Raw genomic sequence first — 27,978 nt, forward strand, 5'->3', positions numbered from 1 at the left:
TCTTCTTCTTCCTCTTCTTAAAGAATATCTTCCAGCATTTCATATAATACTGATTTGGTGGTGATGAACTCCTTTAGCTTTTTCTTATCTGTGAAGTTCTTTATTTGACTTTCAATTCTGAATAATAGGTTTTCTGGGTAATCTTGGTTGTAGGTTCTTGATATTTATCAATTTGAATATTTCTTGCCACTCCCATCTGGCCTGCATAATTTCTGTTGAGAAATCAGCTGACAGTCCTTTGGGTACTCCTTTGTAGGTAACGAACTGCTTTTCTCTTGCTGTTTTTAATATTCTCTCTTTGTCTTTTGTTCTTGGCATCTTAATTATGTTTTGGTGTGGTCCTCTTTGGATTCATTTCTGGTTTTGCTTCTCTGTGCTTCCTGGATTTGTATTTATATTTCATTCACCAGTTGGGGAAGTTTCTGTCTATATTTATTCACATAAGTTTTCAATATCTTGATCTCGACTTCTTCTGGCACCCCATAATTCTGATGTTGGTTCGCTTCAAGTTGCCCCAGAGGTTTTTTACATTATCTTTAACTTTCTGGATTCTCTTGTCTTCTTGCTTCTGCAGAGTAGTGTCTTCTGGCTCTTTATGTTCCAAATCTTTGATTTGATTCTTGCTATCTTCCATTTTGCTTTTAGGAGTTTGTATAATATTTTTTATTTTATTTTATACAATGTAATCTTTATTTCTAGTTAATCCCTTATTGTTTCTAGTTGAACACTTTTCATATACTCCTAGGTCTTGTTTATTTTATCAGCCTTTTGTAGGAAATTCTTGAAAAATCTTATAAGTGTGGTTTTGAATTCTAAATCCAGTCACTTTTTATCCTCCATTTCTTTCGTTTGTGATCTGTTTCCTTGTCTTGGCATTTTCGCAGCTTCCCTGAGTTGGTTGGGTGGCGTTGTGTCCATGGGTCATCTCCAAGATACCTGAGGTGCACACACTTGGTGCCCCCTTTTGTGGACTGTGTGTATAGCCTTGTTGTAGTTAAGTTTTGATTGTTCTTGGTATCACTGTGAGGAACTGACCTCCAGGTTAATTGGCTGTGAGGATCAGCAGTGTCAATGCCAGGAGACAGCCTTATTTGAATAGACTTGGCCAATTGCAAAAGTCTCTGTGCTCAGCTTGGATGGGGAGGAGATTCAGGGTGGAGCCTTCAGCCTTGGCTTCCATCAGCCCTGCCGTATGAGGTTCCTGAGTGTCAGTGTTCCTCAGTGTCCTCCAGTACTCGCTACAAGCACTTCTGAGAGAAAGGTGCCCTTGCGTTTCGCTCGTTACCAAGCAGTCTAGGCTCTTCCCCAATGAGCCCAGAACTGGGGTTCAGTTCAGTTGGAAACGGGGTTGGAAGTGGGATTCAGAACCGTCTGGAGCTTTTGTGTCCTTCCCGGTAGGGCAATCCAGCGGCACAGTCAACCATCTGTTCTCTGCGCGCAAAGTGCGTGCCTCTAGGACTTCTATCGCTGCTCCCCTGAGTTTCTGCCTTACAACCCAGACTCTATCCGTTTTAGCCTGGGTCCCCAGGGTCTGGCCTAGAACTGGGGTTCAGTGCAGTTGGAACTGGATCTCAGCACAGTCCGGACCTTTTGTCTCCTTCCGTTAGGGCAATCCAGCAGCACAGTTAACTGTCCGTTCTCTGATTGTAATGTGTGTGCCTCCGGGACTGCCTTTCGCTGCTCCCCTGGGTTTCCTCCTTACAGCTCAATCTCCCTCCTTATGTGTCTTGGTCCCCAGGGCCTAGCCCAGAACTGGGGTTAAGTGCTGTCGGAACTGGGGTTCAGCACAATCCAGAGCTTTTATCTCCTTCCTGCTAGGGAACACCAGCCAGGCACTCAGCTGCCCTCCCTCTCCAGCTTCGTCCTCTACCCACACGCACTGTGTCACCATGCCTTAGGCTGTTACAGCTCCTCTGATTTTACTTCTGGTTTTCTCTTTCCTTCTAGTTGTAGAATTTTCAGTCAGTTGACTTTTCTGTTGTTCTGGGTTATGTCCATTTTCTATTTTAGTTGTATTTTTTTTTTTTTTTTGAAATTGTGTGAGGCTACAGTTAGGTGTTTACCTATGTCGCCATCTTGGTTTCTCCCAGAAGCTCCTTATATTATTTATTTCAATCAATGTATGCTTAATTTCTAGTTGGTCCATTTTCATAGCCTCGAGGGTCTCACTAAATTTATTTGCAGTTTCTAGGAAATTCTTGAAAAATCTTATAACTGGTTTTGAATACTACATCCAGTAATTTGCTTTCCTTCAATTCTTTTATTTGTGACCTGTTTCTCTGTCTCTGCATTTTGGCTACTTCCCAGTATTGATCGAGTGGCTTTGTGTACTAGGTGTTCTATACTGCCCAGTAGCTCAGCCCCCTTTTCTCCCCCCTTCTCAGTTACCTGAGGTGGACATTTTTGGTGCACTCCTTTGTGGGTTGTGTGCACAGCCTGGTAGTTAAATCTTGATTGTTGTTGGTACCACTGGGAGAATTTGATCTACAGGCCAAATGGCTGTGAAGATCAGCTGAGTCTACAATGGGAGAACTTGTATGCTGGAGATCCCCTTATGAGGCAAAACTTATTGCCTTAGTGGGACTTTGTTTCTCACTGACTGAGTCTTTGCTATGAGTGTGTCCTTTATGGATCTGAGAAAGTTGTAATCTGGATGGTCTCTTTTTGACCACCAGGTACACTTGCTCTTGGATCCCCAAGGAGGTGCTAATTTAGCCTCTACCTAAGGCCACCCAGCAGGAGCTAAGGAGAAATCTACAGATCACTCTTCTCTGTGTTATGGAGGTGCCAGATGAGGCCAGTAGGAAGCAATGCAGTATGCTGTGATGCCTTGGGTCGACTTTTGGATGTTCTGGGTTTCTCAGATTCAACCACAATTTGTTAGGTAATTTTAGATTTCAAAGGACCAGGTCATTCTTATGCAAAAGTCTCCGCACACAGTTTGGCAGGGGCCGGGTCTCAGAGTAGAGCCAACAGCAATGGCTTCCAGTCAGTTTTGCCCTAAGAGGCGACTGGATCTCAGTGTCCCACAGTAATTGTTGCAAGCACCTCTGAGAGAAAGCTGCCCTCGAGTTCTGTCTGATGGCAGACAGTTCAATTTCTCCCTGTATGAGTCTGGGTCCATTGAGACTTGCCCAGAACTGGAGTTCAGAGGAGTCAGGAGCCTGTGTCTCCGTCCTGCTTGAAAATGACAACCTCATCCTCAGTTGCCAGCCCTCTTGACAAGTGTCTCTCCATACCTCTGCCCTTACTTACACATCTCCTCTAAGTGTGCTTTTCTCTTTCCTAATAGTTTTAGAATTTCCACTCAGCCAGATGTTATATGGGTACCCTCCTTATTTCTGGTGCTCTCTGCTAGGAAATCCTGCTTAGGAATTATACCCCTAAAGTTCTCAATAGCAAAACTCCACAATTAAGATATTTCTCTGGGACTTTAGTTTCTGTCTGTGGGTGTCTGGCCAGACCTTAAGTACCTCCTCCCTTCTTACCAGTGTTTACATGGTCTCCATTTTCAGTCCTTAGTATCTCTCCTATGCATTTTCCGTTGATTATTCAGGAAGTTTTTCTGTGTGTTAGTTGTTATATCAGTTTGTTCCTGGGGCCATGTCCCTGCAGCATCCACTTCCTCTGCCACCATTTTTAATCCTCTTCAAATCTCTCTTAATTTTAAAGTCCCTGCTATATTTTTGTCCAATAGACTTCTTTTTCACTTGGATTCAGTACGGAGTTTTGCATGAAAGCCCTAATGTCCTGTGAGTGCATATTCGGATCAACAGCACCATCAGGAAATGTGTTTTGAGGCATGATCAATAAGTATGTAATAACAGAAACTTGCTATGCACCTTATTGTTTCTTTCTGTGTTTGGATCATGTTGGAGCCAAACTAAGGCTGTTGTTTCAAGTATAGTGTGGAAGGATGTGCTCTTGATTTCAACACATGTTCTTCTGCATAATTGTTGAGGAAGTATCAAGACCAATTAACTACATCTCAATCAATAGTACATAAGTATATTGTCAACAGGCTGAAAAGCGATCAGTGTGGGTTCAGATGGTGTCTATATGTAGAGGGCCAAATGGGAAGACACGTGGACATTCTTTAGATTGTTGTTGACTGGGCCCGGGATATTAGCAGAATCATGTCAGTTGCACTCCCGCCCTGGGAGTGCAAAGATGTTCTTAGTTCCTGACTTGTGTTTGTCCAGGAGGAAGGAGTGGGTGGGACCTGGGCCCTCCCAGGCTCCTTGTTTTCCTGTGAAACCCCTTTGTTGTATTGGAGTATGAATAGATGTGCTGCATGGCTTAGGAGGTGGTCGTCAGTCTGCCTCTCCAGCAAAAGAGTTCGGCGGCCCTCCCAGCTCCCAGCTTAAAATCTATCTCTATGTCTTTTCTCTTTATTTCTAATATTTCTCAATCCCTGGCCGCCTCCACTTAAAACCAATTCGTTCAACTCTCTTCCCATGCAGGACGCCGAAAAGGGAATCCCTCCAGATCAGGCGCCCGCATTCTGGAACCAAACGTGGGGCATGGGCCGAAAGAGGCAACGAGAGGTAAAGAGGTAAGGGATCGCTCCCAAGAATTGTGCATGCCACAGATTTAAGGAACTGTAGGGTAGAGGGAGTGTATTGCTATGAAATTGAATTAGCTGGGTGTAAAACATGGGTGTCCTTCTAAATGCTTTAAAACTACGCTCATGGCTCCAAGAGATTCTGTTAAGCTTAGTCAGATTCTTGATTTCTTTCTTAAAGTTTGTTGATGAACCTGGGAAAAGGCTAGAAAGCAGTCGCATGACCAATACTCAGCAGAAAGTCCAGAGAAAATTCCTATTCCTACTTCAATTTTTGATTCAGCACAGGAGAGTTTAAGAATGTTTAAGTGGGTGCAGCCATGACCTTGCAGCCTGGTGTGGAAGCGTGTGAATCTTTAAGAATACCATCTGCACCTCCTTCACCTCCACGTGTAAACTACTTGTAACCAAGTGAAAAAGAGTAAAGGAATTTCTTAGCAACTGCCAATAATTCTTTATCTTACAATCTTTTTATTTCCTTAAAAATAAAAATAAATAAAAAGTGAAAAAGTAACAAAATAAAAAAACAAGATAAACAACACCATTCTCCAAAAAGGCCACTTTAAGAGGCCTCGTATTCACCACCTTCTTTTTTTCCAGCTAATGACTTAAAGCTTTAACGAATTCATAAATGCATTAGGGATTTCTGTGCACATGTAAAGGGGAAAAGCCTGTTTAAAATGAGTGCGTATCGTTTTTGAGCTGGGCTTGGCTCTTTGCTGTGTACAGACTGTTTTTAGCCTTATAAGTGGTGGAGATGAATACAGGCTAGTTTCCCAAGGCATTTAAATTTTGAAATGTCTGCCCAGAGGCAAGTCTAGTTCCCACATGAATGGCTGAGAGTTTATCTCTTGACTTGCCCAGCAGGAAAATTGTGACCATTTTGAAAACCAAAGCCTTGGTCAGGCCTATTGGTTGGAAATTCAAAAGAATTTGGAAGTTAATCAAATGATAAAAACTCAAATCTAAATGTATTGAATTGTTATAATACGACAATGTTGATCCGAGTATGCCTTGCATGAAGTCTAGATAATTGAAGTTAGTCTATTAATTAAATATGCCTCATATTTTATTTGAAATGTATCTTTAAAAATGTAAAAGTATTATTAATTTGAGAAATGCTAAATAGTTGATTTGCTACCTGAAAATTTTAAAGTTCTGAAAGTTTAAAGTGTCTTTTTTTTGCCATGATACCGGAAACAAATCAGTTGCACTAAAAGAGACATGTTGACAGGAAACCAGGAAGGCTGGTCAGCAACCTTAATTGCTCTAACCACTCTCCCAGTAAGCTAAGGAAGGTGGTAATTTGCACTGAATGGCTACAAACTTCCTCCAAACTCCTGTGGCAAAAAGAAATTTTTTTTGTAAGTTGGCACTTAATTATAAATAAAAAAGTAAAGTTTAAATTTGCCTCATAAAAAATCTAGAGGACAGAATTGAGGTCCTTAATTATGTCTTGTATTTTTCTTAGAAATGTAAAGTGTTCTTAATCTAAGACATGCAAAATATATTTGACTTGTTAGCTATAAAAGGTCAAAGTGTAACTTAAATGGGGAAAAATTATATAGTTAAAATGTGTTTTCTCTTATATAATTAGGAATTGAAAATATGTTACCTGTTTGGTCTGGTTTAAAAGAAAGAGGATTAATTCATTGATCCAAATTAAATGAAAATGATATTCTCTAAGATAATTTAGGTTTATAATCTTTAAATCATAAATATAAATGTATTCTGTATTTGATCTTTCCAAGAGTATTTCGAGGTTTTTTGAGAGTAACTTTTGGATGTTTCAAGGGCCCTCAAATTGTTGCGGGGTGGAACCCTGGGTTCAAAATAAGACCACTGGAGGCTGATAATTTATTTAAAAAAGCAAACAAGATTTTATTGAACTGGCCAGGGCAGGTGCAAGAGCACCACACGCAGGCAGACCCTACACAACTGCACTGCTTTAGGGGCAGGTAAGTTATTTTTAAAGGTTCTTAGAAGGGAAACCCCCATTCTGCAACAAACTGTAGTTTGGAATTTTCTGCTGTTCTTCCTAGATAAAATGTTGCTTTCTAGTTTGCTTTAGCCTGTTTGAAGAATGATGAAGATACACTTAGCTGTCTGACCTTGCAGGCCAGAGACCAGATATACCCACAGTCTCAATACCATGCCAGGTGCATTTTTTAATTGGATAGAACAGCATCGTTTTCGTGGCCAGCATCGAGATAACCACTAAGTGCACATAGGGCTGGCTCTTTTATGAAAAAGAAAGTTCTGCCTGTAACCTTGCCCAGAACTTGAACTCATCCTCCCTAAGCCCATTGCGCGATGAACAAAGCAAGTAAGTGAAGGTCGAAGTCAGAATAGTAGGGTTAAAATTCAAACAGTAGTTTTCACCCAAGTATGACTGCTACCATATTTCAGAAATGTTCAAAAGTCTGTTCTCTCCTAAAATAAATATTTTAATTAAACAGATTGATACCTGAAATCACATGGAAAGCTTTATCAAATAAAAATTATATACTATATATTAAATGTTATGAACCTTTCGCCTGTAAGAAAGGCAAAAACAATATATTTCTTAAATATAGCCAAAATTTTCAACAGCAGGAGAATTTCAGGAAAGACAAAAAAGGCCTCATGCAGCCTGTAATTTTAAATTGGCTGAAGGTGGGACACTTAATGCTTTTGGATCAGAACAATAAAGTGTCAAACCTATAAGTTTTACTGAATAAGTTTCTTTGCCTCTTTTTTAAATTACAGATACCTACTTAAGTTACTTTACAAATTAGCTTTTACAATATGATCAATGTCATATAAATTAAGTTACATGAGAAGCCAATATTTTATAAGTATTAGGTCTAGTAATAATTAATGCCGTTTTCTAATACTTTTTTAAATCGAATTTATTTAAACAATACAACAAAATTTAATCAACAATACAGTTGCCGTTGTTTTCTACTACTTGTGCCCAACGCTCAGGAAGCATTTTAATCCCTCTGTTGTAAAATTATTGTGATTTTGATGCAAAAAATTCGGTCAATGCATTTTTGAGGCATTCTTCATTATTACATTTTTTTCCAAGAAGAAAGTTTTGCAAAGAACAAAACAAATGGTAATCGGAAGGGGCAATATCAGGAGAATATGCAGGTTGAGGGAGAACTTATCATTCCAACTGGCGCAGTTTTTCAGCAGTGATTCTTGCAGTATGCGGTCGTGCGTTATCGTGGTGAAGAATTATGCCCTTCCGATTAATCAGCGCGGGTTCTTTTTCTCTTAAAGCTTGGGCTAACCTTTCCAATTGGGCACTATACACTGCACTTGTAATGCTTTGGTTAGATGGTAAAAGTTCATAATGAAGAATTCCTTTAAAATTCCACCAAACACACATTACTTTTTTTGCATGCAAGTCAGGTTTTGGCGTGGGCTGCGGAGCCTCATTTTTGTCCAACCATTGAGGCCGCCTTTTCAAATTAACATACAGGACCCATTGTTCATCTCCGGTAACAATTTGCTCTAAAAACAGCAAACGGTTTTGACGAGAGAGGAACGAACTGCAAATTGTGACTCTTTGATTACGGTTGTTGTCGGTCAACTCATGAGGAACCCATTTTCCAAACTTTTGGACTTTGCCAAGTGCACGCAATTGATTGGAAATTGTTTTTTGTGAACAATTTAAAGTTGTCGCAAGCTCTTGTTGGGTAATTTGAGGATTTTGCACCAAAAGAGCTTGAAGAGCTTCTTGATCAAAATTGGACACACGGCCTCGACCACTCTTGTCATCTAACGAAAAATTTCCCTCGCGAAATTTCTCAAACCAATGCTGGCATTTTCTGGCGCTAACTGCATCTTGACCAAGAGCACTACAGATGTTTTTTGCAGCCTCACTTGCTTTTCTTCCTAATTGGAACTCGTAAAGCATGCAGTGCCGAATATGCTCTTCATCCGCCATATTCTTAGCCCTAGTTTTGCAACAAAACCCAAACCAAACACAAACTTTTTCAAGCAAAACTTGTTAATTGCACTTCACACGTTCTGTAGATACCACGTGTTTGAAGGTTATGTCAATACAAGTCAACGCCAAGCAAGATTTTAAACGAATGTTAAAAAACGACATTAATTGAATCCTAACTTTATGTAGCCACCTGCATTTTTAATTAAGCTAGAGGCGGGGCAACATTTGTGGCTTGTGAGTTCAGAAGTAAATTTGCTTTATTTTAAAAATGAAGATACCTACTTTAATTACTTAAGTAAATTAGATTTATTAAATTATAATCAAGGTTTTTAGCTAAATGAAAAGCGAATAATTTTATAAACAATTTTAATAAAGACCAGAAACAACTAGTGATTGCTTTATCAAATAAAAGTTAACATATGATACTTATGTACATATATTTCAAATTTTATGAAGGCTTTGGCCTCTTTAGAAGGACAAAACAAAGTAACTAAATATTTCTTCCAGTTTGAAATTGAATTATCATGGATTAAAGCAAAGAATATCTTTACATGATATTATTCTACAACGTCATTATAATTTTTGATATTTTATACCAGTGTATATCAAACTTACAAATTAATTCTTTGAACGTTTGGCAGCAATTTAAAAAGCACATGAAAGGACTTAATCCCTTCCACTATATGAAAGGCCCCCTGGGAAGGCATTCTATATTGGTCCTTCTTGTCCTTTTTGCCAAGAAGGACCTCTTGTCACAATGCAATTGCCCACAGCTGTTTCCTGAGCTCTCTGTTTATGATGAGGTTGAAGCCTCATTGTGGATGGTACCATGGATCTCTCTCTTGCCCAATGGCGTAAGCTGGGCCCTCCCTGGAGAAGAGACCTGGGTTCCCCAAGATATGTGATCAATGCGAGGGTCCCGCCAGCTGGCTAGGGGATCCCAAGGCAGGTATTCGGCATGGAGCCATAGGGGCATAGGCTACCGAGGAGACAGAACTGAACCTCACATCACCCTGCTTGGCCCCAGAGGATGGCTGGTTAGCCAGTGATGTGTAAGATTCCTCAAGGGAGGGACAACCTAACACAGGCACAGTCGCAGAGGGGCCATCAGGAGAGAACTTGGGGGTCAACAGAGGTGGGGCACAGATCCTCACCCCCCCCCCCAACATTGCCCCTTCTGAGGGAGGTCTCCTGCCTCATGGCTGCTTCGTGCTTCCCATGCCCAGCTCAGATTGGGACCCAGGCAACAAACGGAGACTTGTCCAGTTTAGACCAGGACCTAGGCAACAGAGACATGGCTGATGCTATATTTAAATCCATTAATACCAGGAATGCTTAAGACCTTCTCAAGGATGCAAATAATCCTTTCACTAATATTCACTGAATAAACTAAAATTACTGTTAGAGTATCAAATTTTTACAGTAAAATAGTAGTCAAGTTTTCAGGTTAATTTAAATTGGCTAATTGAAATAAGTAAACATTCAAGAAAATTACATTGTACAAAAAGCTGTTTCTAAAGCATTAACTAGCCGAAACCGGTTTGGTTCAATGGATAGAGCATCGGCTGGGGGACAGAAGGTCCCAAGTTTGATTCTGGTCAAAGGCATGTACCTTGGTTGCGGGCATATCCCCAGTAGGAGGTGTGCAAGAGGCGGCTGATGGATGACTCCCTCTTATCGATATTTCTAACTCTCTCTCTCCCTTCCTCTCTGTACAAAATCAATAAAATATTTATTTAAAGTATTAACTAAAATTTCTATTGGTGGTTCATTCATGGTAAAATTGTTTAACATGCAATTAACCCTAAAGCAGTGATATTTTTGTGCGAAAAATTAAAAATTTGAAGACTGCATTATAAAAATTTTCCAAAAAGCCTCCTAATAATTAAATACATCAAAAAGGGGGGTGAGTAATGGAAAAATATTATGTAAGGAAACATACCCAGAAAAAATTTTCTTTAAAAAACTAATTTTTATTTATAATGCTGGTAACGAGGCACCTATGAAAAATCTTATGGTGTCAGAATAAGCCAAAGGAAAAATTTGGGGGGCAAAAATCAAAAAGATCCCAATTCTAATTTATGGAAAAGATTTATTTATTAAAAGGTTGAGAATATGTTTATATTTCCAGAAAAACTCCAAGATTATATGGGTTCCTGCAACACCGGATCCAAGAGAGGACCTGATAGGGCTGTTCTAGCCACAGAATAAGTAGGAGCTCAAAAGAACAGAGGAGAAATAGTCCAGAAATAAAGATAGTGAAGATGCCTTGCCATGATAGCAGTAAGCACCTGTGCATTGCTGCAGGTTGCCCAGGACCAAGGGCAAGGAAGAAGGAGCAGTGCAGCCAATTCGGGTACTGGAGCATTACGTCCATCACCACATTGGACTCAGAGAAGCTCCTATGTCCCTTCACCCAAAAGGACTGAGAGTTGCTCATTGACAGCAAAGCAGCAGAAGAAAACTGAAAGCTACGTAAGGGTCTGTGGTGCTAACATGGAGTCATCTCAAGAGTTAAAGACTGAAGTGGAAGCTACTTCTTCAACCTTGTACCTGCTCGTGCTAGTATCCGTTAGCTTCCAGTCTTCTGAAGTCTTGCGCAGCCAAGTCCAAGGACTCTGAGTAAATAAACACCAGGCGCAAAAGACACTTTCTTTCATTTGGTAGCTAAAAATTTTAATATGTCCATAGTTCTGATTTCTCATATTGTTGTTTTGCATTGGTATTGTTTTGTTATCATTTAATAGCCAGAGTTTTGCTCTTGACATTCAAGTTTTGAAAATGACAACATGTACGTAGTTTAGTTTTGCATTGGCATTGTTTGCAATTGTTTTAATTTGGAGTTTTATTCTTAATGTTTAAATTAAAAAAAAGAAAAAAAAGGTGAGATGTAGAGGGCCAAATGGGAAGACAGCTGGACTTTCTTTAGATTGTTGCTGACTGGGCCCTGGATGTTGGCAGAATCATGTCAGTTGCACTCCCGCCCTGGGCGTGTAGAGATGTTCTTAGTTCCTGACTTGTGTTCGTCCAGGAGAAAGGAGTGGGCCCTCCCGGGCTCCTTGTTTTCCTGTGAAACCCCCTTGTTGGACTGGAGTATAAATAGATGTGCTGCGTGGCTCAGGAGGTCGTCAGTCAGTTCGGCGGCCCTCCCAGCTCTCAGCTCAGCTTAAAATCTATCTGTGTCTTCTCTCTATTTCTATTATTTTTATATTCCCTGGGCACCTCCACTTAGAACCGGTCCGTTCATCTGTCTTTCCTTGCGGGATGCAAAAAAGGGAGATCCCGCCAGATCAGCCCCCCGCATCTATATAATAAAGAGCTAGGGTCATAACATCAACTAGGACCGAAGGCTTCACCATGCCAGGCTAGGGAGTTGAGGGAATGGGATCTGATCAATTAGTGGCAGCAATGACTATTGAGCAGCTTCAAAGGCAGACCTCTTAGTCCCTCCTCCAGCCCCCAGACTCCAATCAATAGGTGGCAAATGAGTGGCAGAACTAGGGACTGGCTTCCTCAGTAATCCTCTAGGTTCAATCTCAAGAGGACAGGTCAGGCATCAACGGACCAGCACAGCTAACATGATCCCAATAGTGCAGCCCCCTCCTGGAACTTGGCTTTGGACATTAAGGCCACTTCCCCTCCCTAGAGGCTCCACATGATCACTTACTTGAGCCTGCCCTGTTGCAGAGGAAGTGTGATCACTGCACAGGGCAGAAATGTAGTAAATTAAATTTAAAAAAAAGATGCTGACAAAGGGCCCTTCTCCATGAGCTCATGGGAGCCTCTGAACACTGGGCACCCAGAATATTTTAGGGGCTCCAGAGGAGCAGGGGATGCAGCAGGATCAGGAAACATCCCTCTTATTTGAGCAGTAACTGCAGATGGGAGAATTGTGTTAAGATGTCATAGAGGACACTAGATGGTTCACATTCAGTTCCCTTTATTACTGACATTTATTCACAGCCAATCAAGCAAAGGTAATTACCACATCTATCTCCCAAGCCTGAATCCCTCCCCCACTAGAGATTCAGGTGCAAATTTCTAACTCCTTAGGATACATCTCCCCAAAGAAACTATCAAACCTCCTCAGAATTAGATATCTCTCTCCCTCTCCCCTCACTGAGTAGTTGTCTCAAACTGGCTGCTGGGTTCCTTTAAGATTCACTTATGTGCGGGCTTAGGTATCCAAGAGCCCAGAATAAAGCCTATGCGATATGCACCCAGCTAGACAGACATGTAACGGGGTCACAGAATGGGGTTTGGGTTATAGAAGATTCTATAGCCACAGTGAGGACAGGGGTAAGCACAGAACCAGACCATGCCGGGGCGCCCCAACTCCTGCAGCATATTCTTCAGCATGGCATGCACCTCGGCAAGTCGGCCCAGGTCGATGATGTTGCTCCTTTCCTCGTAACTCTCCAGGGGGGCAGCATACAGCACACAGTTCAGCTTGCTCAGCCCGATGGTGTGGCGAAGCAGGTCCTCCAGGACGGTCATGGAGATGGTGTTTTCACAAAACCCTAGGGTCATGAGCTGGGAGCAGTGGCTCAGGGCAGGCAGGAGGTCCATGAACTGGGAGTCCATGATCCCACACTCATCCAAGTCCAACTCCTGCAAGGTGGGGGAGGCTCTCTCTAACAGCAATTGGAGGGGCCCAGAACTGACGTGGGTCAGGTTGAGCCTCCTTAAATTCAGGACTTTCAGCTGGCTCACATTCAGATGCTGGGAGAGATGTCTCAAGTCACTTTCTAAGAGCATGCAGCTAGTGATGGACAGAGTCTCCAAGGGGGTCTTCAGGCAGCTGGGGAGACACAGAGCAGTTAGGTGAGAGTGGGGGTGGAATGGTTAGACAGAGGGAAGCGAGCATGAGACGGGCCTTAAGGTAAAAAGGCCCATGTCACCTTAGTGTCAGGTCTTCCAGATGATGATCAAGCCCAGGACCTTGCACAGTGAAAAGTGTGATTTAGTCAGTGCAAATTTGAGTGGAATCCGTTCTCCATCTCCTACCTGCTCTGCGAGGGATTCAGCTCCATGAAACATCACACCCTTCATTTGTTCATCTGTCACCGGGAGCACATCATACACCCACCCTCAGGCACCCTCAGGTGTTGTGAGCATGAATGATGGGAAGTAAATGTGAGGGAAGATCAGAAAGGATCTCAAGCAGTAGGCAACCAGTGAACTTCAGTATTGGAGACATGACCTAAAATGCCTTCAACTCGAGCTTCCTTCTAGACAAAGCCTGGACTCCTGTTACCCTCATCACGTAGCCAATGAGGCTACTGGCAGAGAGGTAGAAAAGGCTAACCTGGGTAAGATCAGGCAACATCCAGGGGCTGGCACCTTGCAGGAATTTACATCGCTGTATTATTCCTAAACCACATGTCTCTTTTCATTATTGCTCCCTCCAGAATCCTGCATTTACGAGGCATTCCCTTAGCCGGAGCCTTTGGCAGACAGGTGATTAGAGGCAGGTTTGGATTGAAAGGCTGTCATCACCAAATCAATAAGTGTGGACCTAAATCCCTGAAACCTCACTTCTGATGGGCTTTCCTCTCCTCACTGCCATCCTCACGATTCCACTGCACAATCTTCCCTTGCACACCACTTAGGATTCCCGAGCTCCCATCACCTCACCCAAAGCCCCCATTCGATTCCTAGTAAGGAGTCTATTTAGTAGCATCTCTCTTAGTTCATTCATCCTACCTTTGTCTGGGGGGCGGGGGAAGTTACTTGACAATATGCAAGGGGACAGAGCAGTGAACAAGACACTGACTGTGTGCAGCCTCTAGTGACTCAGGCTCTGTAGCAGTGCTGATGAATGGCACCTAGGAGGTCCTGTCAATGTGGAATGAAATGAGAAGGGGCTTGCTCTGGTCTGCAGAGAAACCTCGCCATCCCTCACCTGAGCATCTGGTCCAAGCGGCCTTTGAGGATGGCGACATCATCCAAATAGAGCTTCTGGAGGCAGGAAAGCCTGAGGAACTGAGAGGTGAACAGGCTAACACAATGCTCCTCCTGCTCCAAGGTGGTGTGAGAAGACGTAAAGACACGGGAGAGGAGGAACCGACGCAGATTGCCCATCTGGCCCAGGAAAGGAGTGAACTTCCTCAGAGTGGACAGTTTCCCAGTACATTTTAACTTCAAATCCCGGACAGAGTTGAGCTGCACCATACACAGAATGTTAATGTTTTCCTTTGACATTGCATAAACCTTCAGCTTCTTACAGCAAAGGTGCAGCAAACCTCTCCTCTCGCTGACTTTCTTAATAATGTAGCTGACGGACTCATCAAGGACACGTGTCTTGAGACAAAGGTCTACTAACACCTCCATGGGAGCCCAGGGTAGATTTGGCCCCACCTTTATGCTGTCCAGTTTCCCCCTCTTCCTCATGGGCTGTGGGGCCTCAGGATCCAGCAGTGAGCACACATCAGCACTGGTTCCTGCCCACACGATCCAGAACTCCTGATGAGCTCTCTTCTGTAAATTCAGAAGCTGCAGTTTCCATCTTCTGCAGAGAAAATAGCAGGTAGACCCAGGTGCATGAGATAACAGGGAATAAGACAATGACTATGAGTCTAGGAATCTTGGCACCAGGGCCAGACACCTGACTAGAATTTTACTCCTCACCCCAGAAATCAGATGCTCCTTGCTCTACTGGGATCATTCTTGGTCCCCCTTTATGGTACCTTTAGGTGGCACCAGGAAGGGGGTATCATGTCCCTCGGGTCACCCTCTCATTTTCATCAGCCCTATATATGTGAAGCCTGTTCCCAGAATGACCCCAGCAGTGGCTCCAAGGCCTGCCTGAGTTCTCCCTGTGGCCCTATACGATCCTATATCCCAGCTGTAACTGCTCAGACCCCCAGGGCCCAACCAGGCCACTGAATCCCCCTCACCTGGGTCGAGTCTCCTGGGCAAGCAGGGCATCGAGCCCATCAAATGCAGCTCGCAAAATATCAATGTAAGGCTGTCTATGGTTTATCAGGGCTCCTAGAGGGAGGCAGGGGAAGGGCCAAGCCTGCACCAGAGCCTTCAGGACGTTGCTGTGCCTCCCAGCCAAGGCAGCCGTGAAGAGAGGTGGGAAGAGCTCCATAGGCAGCCACTCCACCGCTGCAATGGCCGAGGCTTCATCCCTCAACAGGCTCTGGCATGCCAGGTCCAGGAGTCTGCGTTGAGACGGGTGGTTCATTCTGATGAAGCAATTCTGAAAAGGATTCGGGGAGACAGCCAAAGAGAGGCATCCTGTCAGGCTGAGCATGAGCACCCCCTTTCCTGTCTCTTCAGAGAAAGCAGCTGAGGACCGAAGGCACTGCTCTGGCAACAACTGCAGCCTCCCAACTTACTCCAATCCCATTTTCTGCTTAGGGGCCGCAAGGCCACTCAGCCCTGCCTCTCCTAGGCTGGTGGCAGGATATATAGCTCATCAGGCACCAAGGAGTGGTGAGATGACCACTGCACCCCTCCCACATGTACTCACTGCCTACCTGTAATTCTGCTGTGCAATGAGTACTGGGAAACCAGAGAGATGGCCCCACCCTTTTCAGGGAAACCTTTCTTATTATTGCTGATGGATTGAAAGCCCCTGGAGTAGGCAGCAGTCCCTGGTCCAGCACTGCCTCTTGCTAAGCTCCAACAAGTAAAATAGATAGGGAAGGTTAAGGAACACCCACACAATGCGTACTTTGTGGCTATCGAGACATTTTAAATGAGAAACAGTAAAAGCAACAAAAAAGTTTTCTAAAGCATGCGGGAGCTGGGGATGAGAAAAATAACCATTAAGTCTGAGATGTTAGTTTATTGTGTGTCCCTTCTATGAATATTAGAATGACCACTTTATCCATGACAACAGAGGGCTCACATGCCCCAACTAAGCCCCCTCCCAAAAGAGACTGCAAGCCCTGGTCAGTGTTGCCCAGTTGGTTGAGAACCCCCCCCCCCCGACCCTTGCACCAATAGAGGGTGGGCAGAAACCCGCTGATGGACGTTTCTCCCATCAATTTTTCTCTCTCTCTTTCTCCCTTCCTCTCTTACTAAACATCACTTGGCTTTTATTACAGAATTCCCTAAGACCTGCTTTTAAAAAAGAACTTTTCTAATTTGGTCTACAATAGGTTCCTTAGGGATATTCTACTTTCAGAAGCAGGGAAACTTGTCCTTAAACCTTTGCGAATGGAATATATCAAAGCAGAAAGCAGAACGTTTTGGATTAAGGCTAACCTGCATATAGAGGAAAAGGCAAAGTCTGCTCATTTATAAGGAAATAAATGAAAGTTATCTGTGGGACCTTGACGTTAAGCTCCTTGGGGACCATCTCAGGATCCTGACTACCAGAGCAGACATGGTGCAGGGAGCCCTCTGCTCAGACCTGGGCAGTGTCTCTCATGCTCTTGCTTCTGATCCCTCCTCTGCCGCCTCGAAACCATTATACCCCATCTAGCCACACCTTCCTGTTGACATCCTAGCTGAAATGGCAACTTCCAACTGAAAGCTGAACCTTAGAACTGGTTCTCCAGGCAGTTTACCTGATTGGGTTGTGCCCTCCGCACACCTCCAACTGAATCCATTCATGAAAAGAAGAGAAAATGAAATCAACCTGGAAGTAGACTTGATGGGTTGTTGGTACCACATCTAAATTCCTTAATGTTTGTGTTAACACACCATTAGGCAGACAGGGTATCTTCTCAAGAGAAAAAGGAATACAATGTATCATAATAGTATTGAGTACCAAATAGTCCCTGACACCTGATGTTACCTCAATTGCCAATCCTTGTCCATTCAAAGAGTAACAGGACAGTTGGTCTTCCAGATTTTGAAGATCAAGCCTTCCCCAAAGGGGGAAGGGCCAAAATCACATCTAGGGATTGATCAGGAGAAGGGAGGGGTGCAAGTTTGTAATGGAACCAAGGGAATCAGCCAAGACAGAGTGCACCCTTGGGAAACTCACAGGCTCTGACTGGGTAAACTAGAGAACTGAAAAGGCTGGTGGTTAAGAAGGAAATGGGTGGATCCCTTAAAACCAAGCTGATGGGAGTACAGGCAGGGGATTCAATCACACCCCCTCTGTGGAGGTAAAGTCCATTCCCTCCAGAGATAAACTCAGCAAACTGGCTTGAGAAAATTAAATGTAAAAACTTCCGCTGTGAAGAAGCCAGAGGAGAGTGTGGCAGCAGTACCTGGAACATGACTTATCCAAATCTAAAAGCCACTGAGGGTCAACAGTCATGAGCAATTTGGAATTTTGAGACACAGAGAAATATTCACATGGGCCAAAAGACCTATGTATCCTAATCAAGGAGCTGCTCCCAGAGGGCATTCTCTTTAGTTCAGGCCTCCCATTCCACATCCTGACCTTCCACAGGCAACAGATTAGACCCAGGCAAGTTCCAGGGGTCTGGCCCTAAACATGACTGCCAAAGTCTGTATGGGTAACTAATGTTTGCTCAACCCTATGGAACAGCCCATGTAAATTGGCTTCAAAAATTTCCTTCTGAGCCCAGGCCTAAAACTCACTCTCAGATAGTAAGGGAAGAGTGTCCCCTCTCAGGATTAAGCACAGAATGCAGAAACACCTTCCCATTTAGGATTTCATGGTGTACTATAATTTGGCTTATAAAGATATGCTGTATGCTGCACAATGAGAGAGAGAGAGAGAGAGAGAGAGAGAGAGAGAGAGAGAGAGAGAGAGAGAGAGAGAGAGAGAGAGAGAGAGAGAGGAGGAAGGGAGAGAGAGAAAGAGAAGAGAAGAGAAGAGAAGAGAAGAGAAGAGAAGAGAAGAGAAGAGAAGAGAAGAGAAGAGATAGAGATAGAGATAGAGATAGAGATAGAGGTAAATATTTTCTACGGGCTCTTCTCTATCCCCTCCAATGTAATGTTCAAACAACTCTCCTATTCCAGAGATAGGGATCATATGACATATTACCACAGTGATGTTTACCAGAAATTCCAGACTGGTGGATTAAACTTCTGGAAAAGGTTCAAACTGTAATGAGTTCAGGAAGTTTATCTTGACTTTTTCCTGGGCTTTTAGCAGGAGTGGTGCCACATGGGGGGCTGTATTTCTCTTTAACACTGACATTACATGCACCAGGAAGAACCTGGAAAATTGTAGGAGCCCAAGCTCAGGCAGCTTCCATGAGATCCCAGCATCCAGGAGTTACAAGGAGGCAGGAGGGACCACTTAGAATGACCAGGAAAGAAAGTCTGAGCTGAATTTGTCTTCTTCAAGAGCAAGAAACACTCTTCTTTCCATGCAGAGCCTGCTTTCCCGGGGCATGAGCTGGGGCCCTGGAGGCAGGAGCACATCTGCATCAAGGGCTGTCCTTCCTGCCGACTCCCAGCACCCATACATGACTCTGGGGATGTTTTCACCACATTCCGGTCCCCATCCACCTGCCCTCATCACGGCTCTCACTTATGTACAGGCCACAGCAGCCTTTGAGCACATGATTCCTACTGGGATCCCAAGGCATCTGTCCTTCCAACCTTTTGTTTTCTGTTTTGTTTCTGAGTGGGAGAGTGGTACTTAGAATGTGCTCAGAAGGCTGGAAGCCCTCATCATGCATCCCTGGGATGTCAGACAACCTCTCACGAGCCTGACGCTGGGACACCCACTGACGACAGAAATCAGGAGAGAGATCTCCCCAATTCATCCGAGCTCTTTTAGAGAACATGACTTGCTACAGTATACAGAAGGAAAAACTACATCCCAGCTCATTTTCTGGTTCCAGAGAACCAGAGAGGCAGCGAGGAGGCTGAAGGATGCCCATCCTGGTTTCCAGAACAATCCCCACATCTATGGACTTTCTCAGGCCCTGGGAATCAGTCCCCATGCGTGGGCTTTCCAACATTCAGCTCTCTTTGCCCAGCCTTTGAGCAGACATACTTCCACCAAACTGGACCGTTTAGATGGAATGGACACCTTCCTAAAAAAATACAAGCTTCCAAAACTCAATCAGGAATAAGTAAAAATAGAACATAAATAGGCTAATAGCTACTGATGAATTGAAACAGGAATTAAAAAGCTTCCAGCCAACAAAAGCCCTGAACCACATGGCTTCACAGTGGAGTTCACCAAACTTTAAAATAAGAACTAAAACTAATCCTTCTCAGACTATACCAAAATTTGCAAGAGAGAGGCACACCTCCAAGCTCTTTCTATGAAGTCAGCATTACTCTAACATGAAAACCAGATAAAGACACCACATGAAATAGTTACAACTCTATATCCTGGATGAACACAGATTCTAAAATCCACAACAAAATTCCACCAAACCAGATCCAGCATTACATCAGAAAGATCATACACCAGAACAATTGGGATTTATTCCAACGATGCAAGGCTGGTCCAATATCCAAAAGTTGATAAATGTCATACATCCCATAAAGTGACTGAGAGACAGAAGTCACATAATTATATTATCAATTGATGCAGAAATGGCACTTGACAAAGTTCAACACCCTTTTCTGATAAAGTCACTCAGCAAAGTGAGAATAGAAGGATCATAATAAAAGCCTTATTTGACAAACCTACAAATAACAAAATATTGAATGGTCAAAAAGTGAAACTACCGAAACTGGTTTGGCTCAGTGGTAGAGCGTCGGTCTGCAGACTGAAGGGTCCCAGGTTTGATTTCGGTCAAGGGCATGTACCTTGGTTGCTGGCACATCCCCATTAGGGGTTGTGCAGGAGGCAGCTGGTCGATGTTTCTCTCTCGTCGATGTTTCTAACTCTCTATCCCTCTCCTTCCTCTCTGTAAAAAATCAATAAAATATATTAAAAAAAAACAACTGAAACTATTTCCCTTAAGAACAGGAATAAGACAGGATGCCTGCTTTCACCACTGCTGTTCCACATAGAACTAGAAATGCTAGACACAGTGATTAGACAAGAATAAGAAATAAATAGCGTCCCAATTGGAAACAAAAAAATAAAATTATCATAATTTGCAGATAACATGATACTGTACATAGAAAACCCAAAAGACTCCATAAAATGATTAGACTTAATAAATGAATTTGGCAATGGAGCAGGAGAGAAAAAAAACACCAAGAAATCTATGGCATTTTTATACAGCAATAGTAAATTTACAGAAAAATATTTAAAAAACTATCCCATTTACCATATCACCAATAAATAAATAAATAAATAAATAATCCTAGGAATAAATTAAGGAGGTATAAGATCTCTACTCGGAAAACTACAAGACTTTGACAAAATATATAGAAGAAGACATAGACAGGAGCAAGAACGTAGAATCACCATCCAAACATATCTATACTATGCAAAGCAATCTATGAATTCAATGTACAAACAGCATATTTCAAAGACCTAGAGGAAACTCTCCCAAAACTCACCTGGAATAAATAAAAGATCCCGAATATCTCCAGCAATCATGAGAAAGAAGAACAAAGTAGGGGGAAAATTCAATACGAGATATTGAGATATTAATAATCTCAAATACCAAGCTGTATTACAAAGCCATTATTCTCAAAACTGCCTAGTACTGGCATAAGATCAGATATATAGGCCTATGGAATAGAATAGAGAATTCAGATATCAACCCAGCCCACTATGCTCAATAAATATTTGACAAAGGAGGCAAGAACATACAATGGATTCAACACAGACTATTTAATAAATGGTGCTGGGAAATTTGGACAGATACATGCAAAAAAAAAATGAAACTAGACCACCAATTTATACCATATACAAAAATACACTCAAAATGAATAAAGGACTTAAACAGAACATATGAAACCATAAAAATATTAGGAGAATACATGGACAGCAAAACTCAGACAGATGCCCAAACAATATCTTCACTGATCTAGCTCTGAAGGCTAAAGAGAAAAAATGGGATCTACATCAAAATAAAAAGCTTTTGCATAGCAAAAGGAACCATCAACAAAACAACACAAAACCCAATGTATAGGAGAACATATTTGCAAATGTTATCACTGATAAATGTTTAATGTTCAACATCTACTGGGAATTTATACAACCTAATAAAAGATGACCCATAAAAATGGGCAATGAACCTAAACAGAGTCTTGTCAAAAGAAGACGGAAGCCCAACAGACATCTGAAAGCATGCTCAAAATCACTAATTATCTGAGAGATGCGAATCAAAGCACAATGTGGTACCATCTCACACCTGTCAGAATGGCTATCATCAGCAAATCAACAAATGGCGAGGATGGGGAGAAAAAGGAACCCTTGTGCATTGTTGGTGAGAAAGCAGATTGCTGCAGCCACTGTGGAAATCAGTACTTTTAGTCAAAAGAATAAAAATGAAACTCCCAAATGATCCAGTAATCCACTTTTATACCCCAGAAACTAGAAACACCAATCAGAAAGGATATTTGCTAAGGTGACCAGACATCTGCTTTTGACAGGACAGTCCTGATTTTTAACAATTTGTCCTGCGTCCCGTGCCGTTTTTTGTTTGTTTGTTTGTTTTTAAATCCCGATTGTTGGAAAGAATCTTTCTGGGACTCTTGTAAAACAGCGCGGGACGCAGACAAATTGTTACAAATCGGGACTGTCCCGCCAAAAGCGGGATGCCTGCTCACCTTCATACATGCACCCCTATGTTCACAGCAGCACAGTTCTCCATAGCAAGGATTTGGAAACGGCCAGACTGCCCATCAGCAGATGAGCGGATTGAAAACCTGTGGTGCATCTGTACACTGGAGAACTACGCTGCCAGGAAAAGGAAGGGCCTCTTACCATTTCAACCGCATGGATGGGGCTGAGGAGCTTCATGCTGAGCGAAGGCCCTCCGTCAGTCAGAGAAAGACAGATATCACGTGATCTCACTCAGGTGTGGGTTATAATAAACAACAGGAACTGATGAACAAAAATGGATCCAGAAACAGGGAAGCAGGGGGCATCACCTCCTGTCTCCAACCTGGCCTCCGCTTTCTCGGCGGCGGAAGCAGAGGACAATGTAGGCCACAGGCCGTATGCTCTGTCCTTTCCCAAGCGGACACTGACCGCCGTCCAGCGGCCACGTTTCTGCCCCTTCTGCCCCCCAGGCCCTGGAGCAGGCCTGAGAGCTGGGCTGGCCTGAGCGCCCACAGACTTGAGGAGCCAGAGGAGCCAGAGGAGCAGATCCCGGGGCAGGGGTGGGGAGTGGGGGCCACTCTTTGTCAAGGACAAAGTCGGCCAGCTGAGATCAAACAATCAACGCCAATGCCGGACGGAGTTCCGTGGATTGTTGCGTGTCCGTCTCCGCAGTGAGCGCCGCCATGTTTGCGCCGCTGGGGCCTGGCCTCGGGCCAAAGAGCCAGGCTGTGCCCTCAGGCCTTCACTCCAACCCCGGGGACCTCATTTTCAGAGGGAAAGTGCCGGCGGGGGAGGGGCTGCGGAATACCAGTGACCAGCTCAAGTTCACCCCGGAGAAAGCAAGAACCAGAGTGTGGACTTACCTTCCCACAGGCCGCGCTCCTCACCACCTGGTCTCCTGCACAGCACAGCGGCTGCAGGGACAGAAGCGGTGGCCGCCTGGCAAGCTTCCTGGAGCTGCGCTCTGGGTCCTTAGGAGCGAAACCTCGCGAGATCCCAAGACCGCGAGCGGGGTCTCCGGGGGGCCCACGAGGGGGGCGCTGGGGCCCGCACACCAACTGCAAGGGGTGGGGACCGGAACTGGTGGGTGGCTGTGTAGGGGACGCGGTGCTTCCGGTGTGAGCGTGGGTGGAGTGGACTCGCTGGGAGGGAGAAACGGGAGGCCCGGACCCCCAGCTTACCTCTCACTCGCCACCCCTGGTGCACAGCCTCTGGCAGAGCTGCCCTCAGATTAACCTGAACCTGGGCTCTCTTCTGGGGTGGCTCCTCTAGGGGACCCAGGGGGCTGATACCTGTCATTCAAGCTGGCCTGAGGCATCTCCCTGGGGTCTTTGAAATGAGCTTCTGACAGGGGGGAAGGGCATGTAAGAAGAACAGGGCCACAGTTGTTTAATCATTACTCACCTAACAGAATAGGAATAAGAGGCCCTGGGACCCTGGAGGACGAACCAGGCTGTATAAAAACTTAAGCTGCCTCCATGGGCCCATTACTCAGAAAGGGATTGCATTTTGGAAACAGACCAGGGACAGGGCATGCTTTGACCCTGGGCTGGGGCTAGGTCGACCGGAGGTCTTTCTCAGGAAAGCTCACCAACCATTCTGCCTTCCCAGGAAGAGGCTGAGCTGTTGCTAGGGAGATAGAAGATTAGCTACCATGTTGTAGAGTCTGCGCTCCTGAAGGCTGACTGCAGGCCCTCCCCTCCCCTCTCCCTGTAACACTTGTAGCTGGCAGCTAGAGGTAGCCATCTTCTCCCCAGGGGGTCAGAGCAGCATTGCCAGGGAGGGCGCCTGCTGACTGCATTGTCTGGATAAACGCTAACCTGTGCTTCAACTCTGTCTCTGCTTATTTTGGCTCAAGTAGTGACAGGCAGCCTCAGACACATTGTGTCCCTTTCCCTTCCTCACTCAGGCTTGGGAAATACTCAGACTCCTCAAACTGTGAGACTTTTCCTGAGAGGGATAGTGGCACTGGGCACTGTGTCCCTGCCATGCAGGTGGCCCTGCATCTCTTTACCATAGGGTGTGGGGAGGCCATGGGTCTGAGAGTGACAGGCAGGGTGATGAGGCTGCCTTTGTCTGTAATTCCTCCAGAAGTTCCCCATGCCTATGAACTAGCAGAGTTTTAGGTTTCCAGCTACATGGATGAATGGATGAGTACAAATGAGGCCACGGCACTCATCCCCAGTGGTTCTGGGACTGTCACCAAGAGCAGAGCAGATAGAAAACAACAACCACACCAAAAACCTCAATTGCTTCACCTGGGAACTAGAGGGTCAGCCTACCCTCCCTACTCTCTTCTAGATGCATTTGGCATGTATTTGCCCTATGGTGGCTGCAAATGGCATGCTGAGAGCTTCACACAGTCTCTCCTCACAAGGTTTAGGGTGGAATAGAATGAACACACACACACACACACACACACACAATGGAAGCAAAAGATACCATTGTCTACAATTGTCTCTCTGTAACTATCGTATTTTTCGGCGTATAAGACACCCCACTAATTTTACAGTTAAAACATAGACTTAGGCCTATATTCGCTGTATCAGACTACCCCCCACTTCAACGAAAAGACTCTCTTTGCTGTCAAGATCTGCAGGAAATTGTTGTGCAATTTTGGTCTTTTGCCCCCGATTTCCTGTTGACTTTTTTCCTTTCAAATGTCGTCTTATACGCTGGAAAATAGGGGAATTCTGTCAAGAAACACAGGGTCTGGTATGGAAACTTACAAAGACAGACTACTCCTGCCTGAGGCCTGAGCAAGAAGGGGCCATTGGAGGGCTTGGAAGGATCCTGTTCTGCTGTTAGGACAGACGGCACAAATGCTGGGAGAGTAAAGCGCTTGGCCAATATGAGAACACAAGAGAGACCGGGGTACAAGGTAGATGATAAGTGACAGAGGGCAGAGGATGCATAACTGGGAGGTGGTTTTCTAGCCAGACTCCTGCCAGGACACTTTGAAATTTCATGCTGTCAGTTGTTGTTTCTTTCTGGTGAAGACACTGAGAGGAGACAGATTAAGCCAGGAGTAAGAGCAGGGTGGGCTAATCAGGAAGGAATCTGGGGCTGACATGTGCTTCCATGATACCCCTTGTACAATAGCCTCCTGATTTAGTAACAGGCACTTGCAATGGCTTCTAGATGGCCAGTCTGCTGCAGGGTTAGCTGATGTGATAGGTCTTAGGGAGCACTCAGGGTGCCTGGTGTGCATTCCTTAGGATGTGCATTCAGATTTGGGTGAACCAAACCTTTTGAAAATCCTTTTGGGGTAGTATCCAGGAGCCCAGTAGGAAAAGCAGAGACCTTCACCTGTGGCCGGCATCTTTCTCCCAGATTCAGGCCTCTGAGAGACTGGACTTGAAGACGGTAGGGCCCTCCCAGGTGTGTGACTGTTGGGGGAGAGGTCTGGTGGCCCTCCCAGGGGTGTGACTGTTGGGGGAGAGGTCTGGTGGCCCTCCCAGGGGTGTGACTGTTGGGGGAGAGGTCTGGTGGCCCTCCCAGGTGTGTGACTGTTGGGGGAGAGGTCTGGTGGCCCTCCCAGGTGTGTGACTGTTGGGGGAGAGGTCTGGTGGCCCTCCCAGGTGTGTGACTGTTGGGGGAGAGGTCTGGTGGCCCTCCCAGGTGTGTGACTGTTGGGGGAGAGGTCTGGTGGCCCTCCCAGGGGTGTGACTGTTGGAGGAGAGGTCTGGTGGCCCTCCCAGGGGTGTGACTGTTGGGGGAGAGGTCTGGTGGCCCTCCCAGGGGTGTGACTGTTGGGGGAGAGGTCTGGTGGCCCTCCCAGGGGTGTGACTGTTGGGGGAGAGGTCTGGTGGCCCTCCCAGGGGTGTGACTGTTGGGGAGAGGTCTGGTGGCCCTCCCAGGGGTGTGACTCTTGGGGGAGAGGTCTGGTGGCCCTCCCAGTGGTGTGATGGTGGGGGAGAGGTCTGGTGGCCCTCCCAGGGGTGTGACTGTTGGGGGAGAGGTCTGGTGGCCCTCCCAGGGGTGTGACTGTTGGGGGAGAGGTCTGGTGGCCCTCCCAGGGGTGTGATGGTGGGGGAGAGGTCTGGTGGCCCTCCCAGGGGTGTGACTGTTGGGGGAGAGGTCTGGTGGCCCTCCCAGGGGTGTGATGGTGGGGGAGAGGTCTGGTGGCCCTCCCAGGGGTGTGACTGTTGGGGGAGAGGTCTGGTGGCCCTCCCAGGTGTGTGACTGTTGGGGGAGAGGTCTGGTGGCCCTCCCAGGGGTGTGACTGTTGGGGGAGAGGTCCGGTGTGTAGATACATACACTCACCTGAAGGCCAGCGGCTCACTGACAGGAGGGGCTCCCACAGCTCCAGGCCCTGGGACCAGCCTCAAAGCACCTTCTTGGGAAGAGGACAGGACCTAGGCTGCCCCACCAGTCCTGGTCCAGTCCTGCCTGGAACTGAGTGTCCATCAGTTGCTATCCCGGTTGCTAAGTCTCACAGCTTGGAACAAAAGAACTTAGAATCCTCAGAGCTCAGGAACAAATTTGCATGGAGATCCCTCCTCACCTGAGAAGCTGGCTCTGGAGAGATTTAGAGAGTCAGTTGTGGGCGTCCTGTACAAGTGTCAGAGTCTCAGGAGGCATAGCTCTATGGGGTCTCTCCCAAGGCCTGGGCTCTACTTCCCTTTCTGTCCTCCCTCAGGACCCAGGAGACAGTTCCCAAGGACAGTTTATGTGGCTAACTGGACTGACTCCTCTCCCTCCCCTCCAGGTTCACCTGAGTCACCCCTCCCTGCCTTCTCACTCTTCTCCAGGTCCTGGGCCCAGCCTACCAGATACCACCTCTTCCCTGTCCAGCTGTGGGATCAGGAGGTGTTCTGGGTGAGCTGGAATGCCACCATCTCCAGCACTGGTCCCAGCAGCCACTATGGAATGGATAACCCTTCCTCCTGGGACCAACAGTGTCTGGGAAGCTCCCGCACACACCTGATTGATACTGTCATAGGATTGCAGGGGATTCTAGCTAATAGACACCTGCTGAAGCCCTCTTGTGTACCATGTTTCACTCAAACCAGGCAAAGGCAACTACCGTCCTCAAGCAGGTTTCCCTCTCTGAGTCTTTTGGACAGGAGTGGGCTGGGGGTGTGCAAAGTTTCTCTCTGAGACTTTTGCCTGTTAATTAACAGCGGAAATTCAATATCCTCCACAGCAGCTTCAGGGTGGCCGAGTCTTGGTCCTTTAATTCTCAATGTTATGCTACATGAGGATTCAAGCAGGTTTCTGTCAGCTACATAACCTCTGTCATATGGTTTCTTAATTATCCTGACACGTGTTTTCTCTTCTTCCTGGACTACCTGCAAATCTCCCATTCTCCAGAAAAATAATATCCCATTTCTCCACTTTCTCCATTGTTCAAAATATGTCATATTCCTGAGGCCCATTGCATGAAGATTCTTGCAATAGTTCTTCCTCACCCAGTGGCTGCTGGCACTAGTTTTTCTCTAGCACCCCGGACCCAGGCCTTTGCTCTGGCTGCAGCTGAGAAGCCAAACCTGGAAGCTAGGCTTCTCCATTCAGTCCTCAGCAGAGAAGCCAAGGCTGGAGGCTCCTCTGCCCACCCCAGTCACAGCAGGGAAGCCAAGCCTGTTCAGTCTTCAGCCTTCAATATTTTTAAATTAATTAATTAATTTATTGATTATGGTCTCACATAATTGTCCTTATCCCCTCCATTCCCATCCCAACCCCCTCCCTACATATTCCTCCACCCCCCTGTTTTCCATGGCCACTTGTGTCCATGCACACAAGTCCTTTGGTTGATCTCTTCCGTTTACCCCAATCTCCCCTATTTTCCCTCTGAGTTTTGAGAGTCTGATCGCTGCTTTTCTTTCTTGGGTCTGTTTTTGTTCATCAGTTTATGTTGTTCATTTTTTCCTCTAGATGTGTGAGATCATGTGATCCAAGAAA

The 27,978-nt window shown here is 45.3% G+C and overlaps 2 protein-coding genes across 2 annotated transcripts in view; both read right to left on the reverse strand.

Annotated features, from left to right (window-relative positions):
- The window catches only part of LOC311615839 (melanoma antigen preferentially expressed in tumors-like), a gene marked incomplete at both ends in the record, with an annotated part of 35,302 nt that extends 19,606 nt beyond the window's left edge, over nt 1–15,696 (reverse strand). Inside the window, 2 exons of the mRNA XM_084871276.1 lie at nt 14,410–15,015; nt 15,404–15,696. Coding sequence (XP_084727402.1) covers nt 14,410–15,015; nt 15,404–15,696 — 899 coding nt within the window. The remainder of the gene's footprint in view (nt 1–14,409; nt 15,016–15,403) is intronic.
- Nucleotides 12,750–13,537, reverse strand: LOC311615840 (melanoma antigen preferentially expressed in tumors-like; the record flags this gene model as incomplete). The annotated part of the gene is made up of 2 exons (XM_084871277.1): nt 12,750–13,305; nt 13,512–13,537. The coding sequence occupies 2 exons, from the start codon at nt 13,535–13,537 to the stop codon at nt 12,750–12,752; spliced, it is 582 nt and encodes a 193-aa protein (XP_084727403.1).
- Nucleotides 15,697–27,978: the final 12,282 nt, after the last annotated feature.

The sequence above is a fragment of the Pipistrellus hanaki genome (genome assembly GCF_964339955.1).
Source record: "Pipistrellus hanaki genome assembly, chromosome: Y".
Lineage (NCBI taxonomy): Eukaryota > Metazoa > Chordata > Mammalia > Chiroptera > Vespertilionidae > Pipistrellus > Pipistrellus hanaki.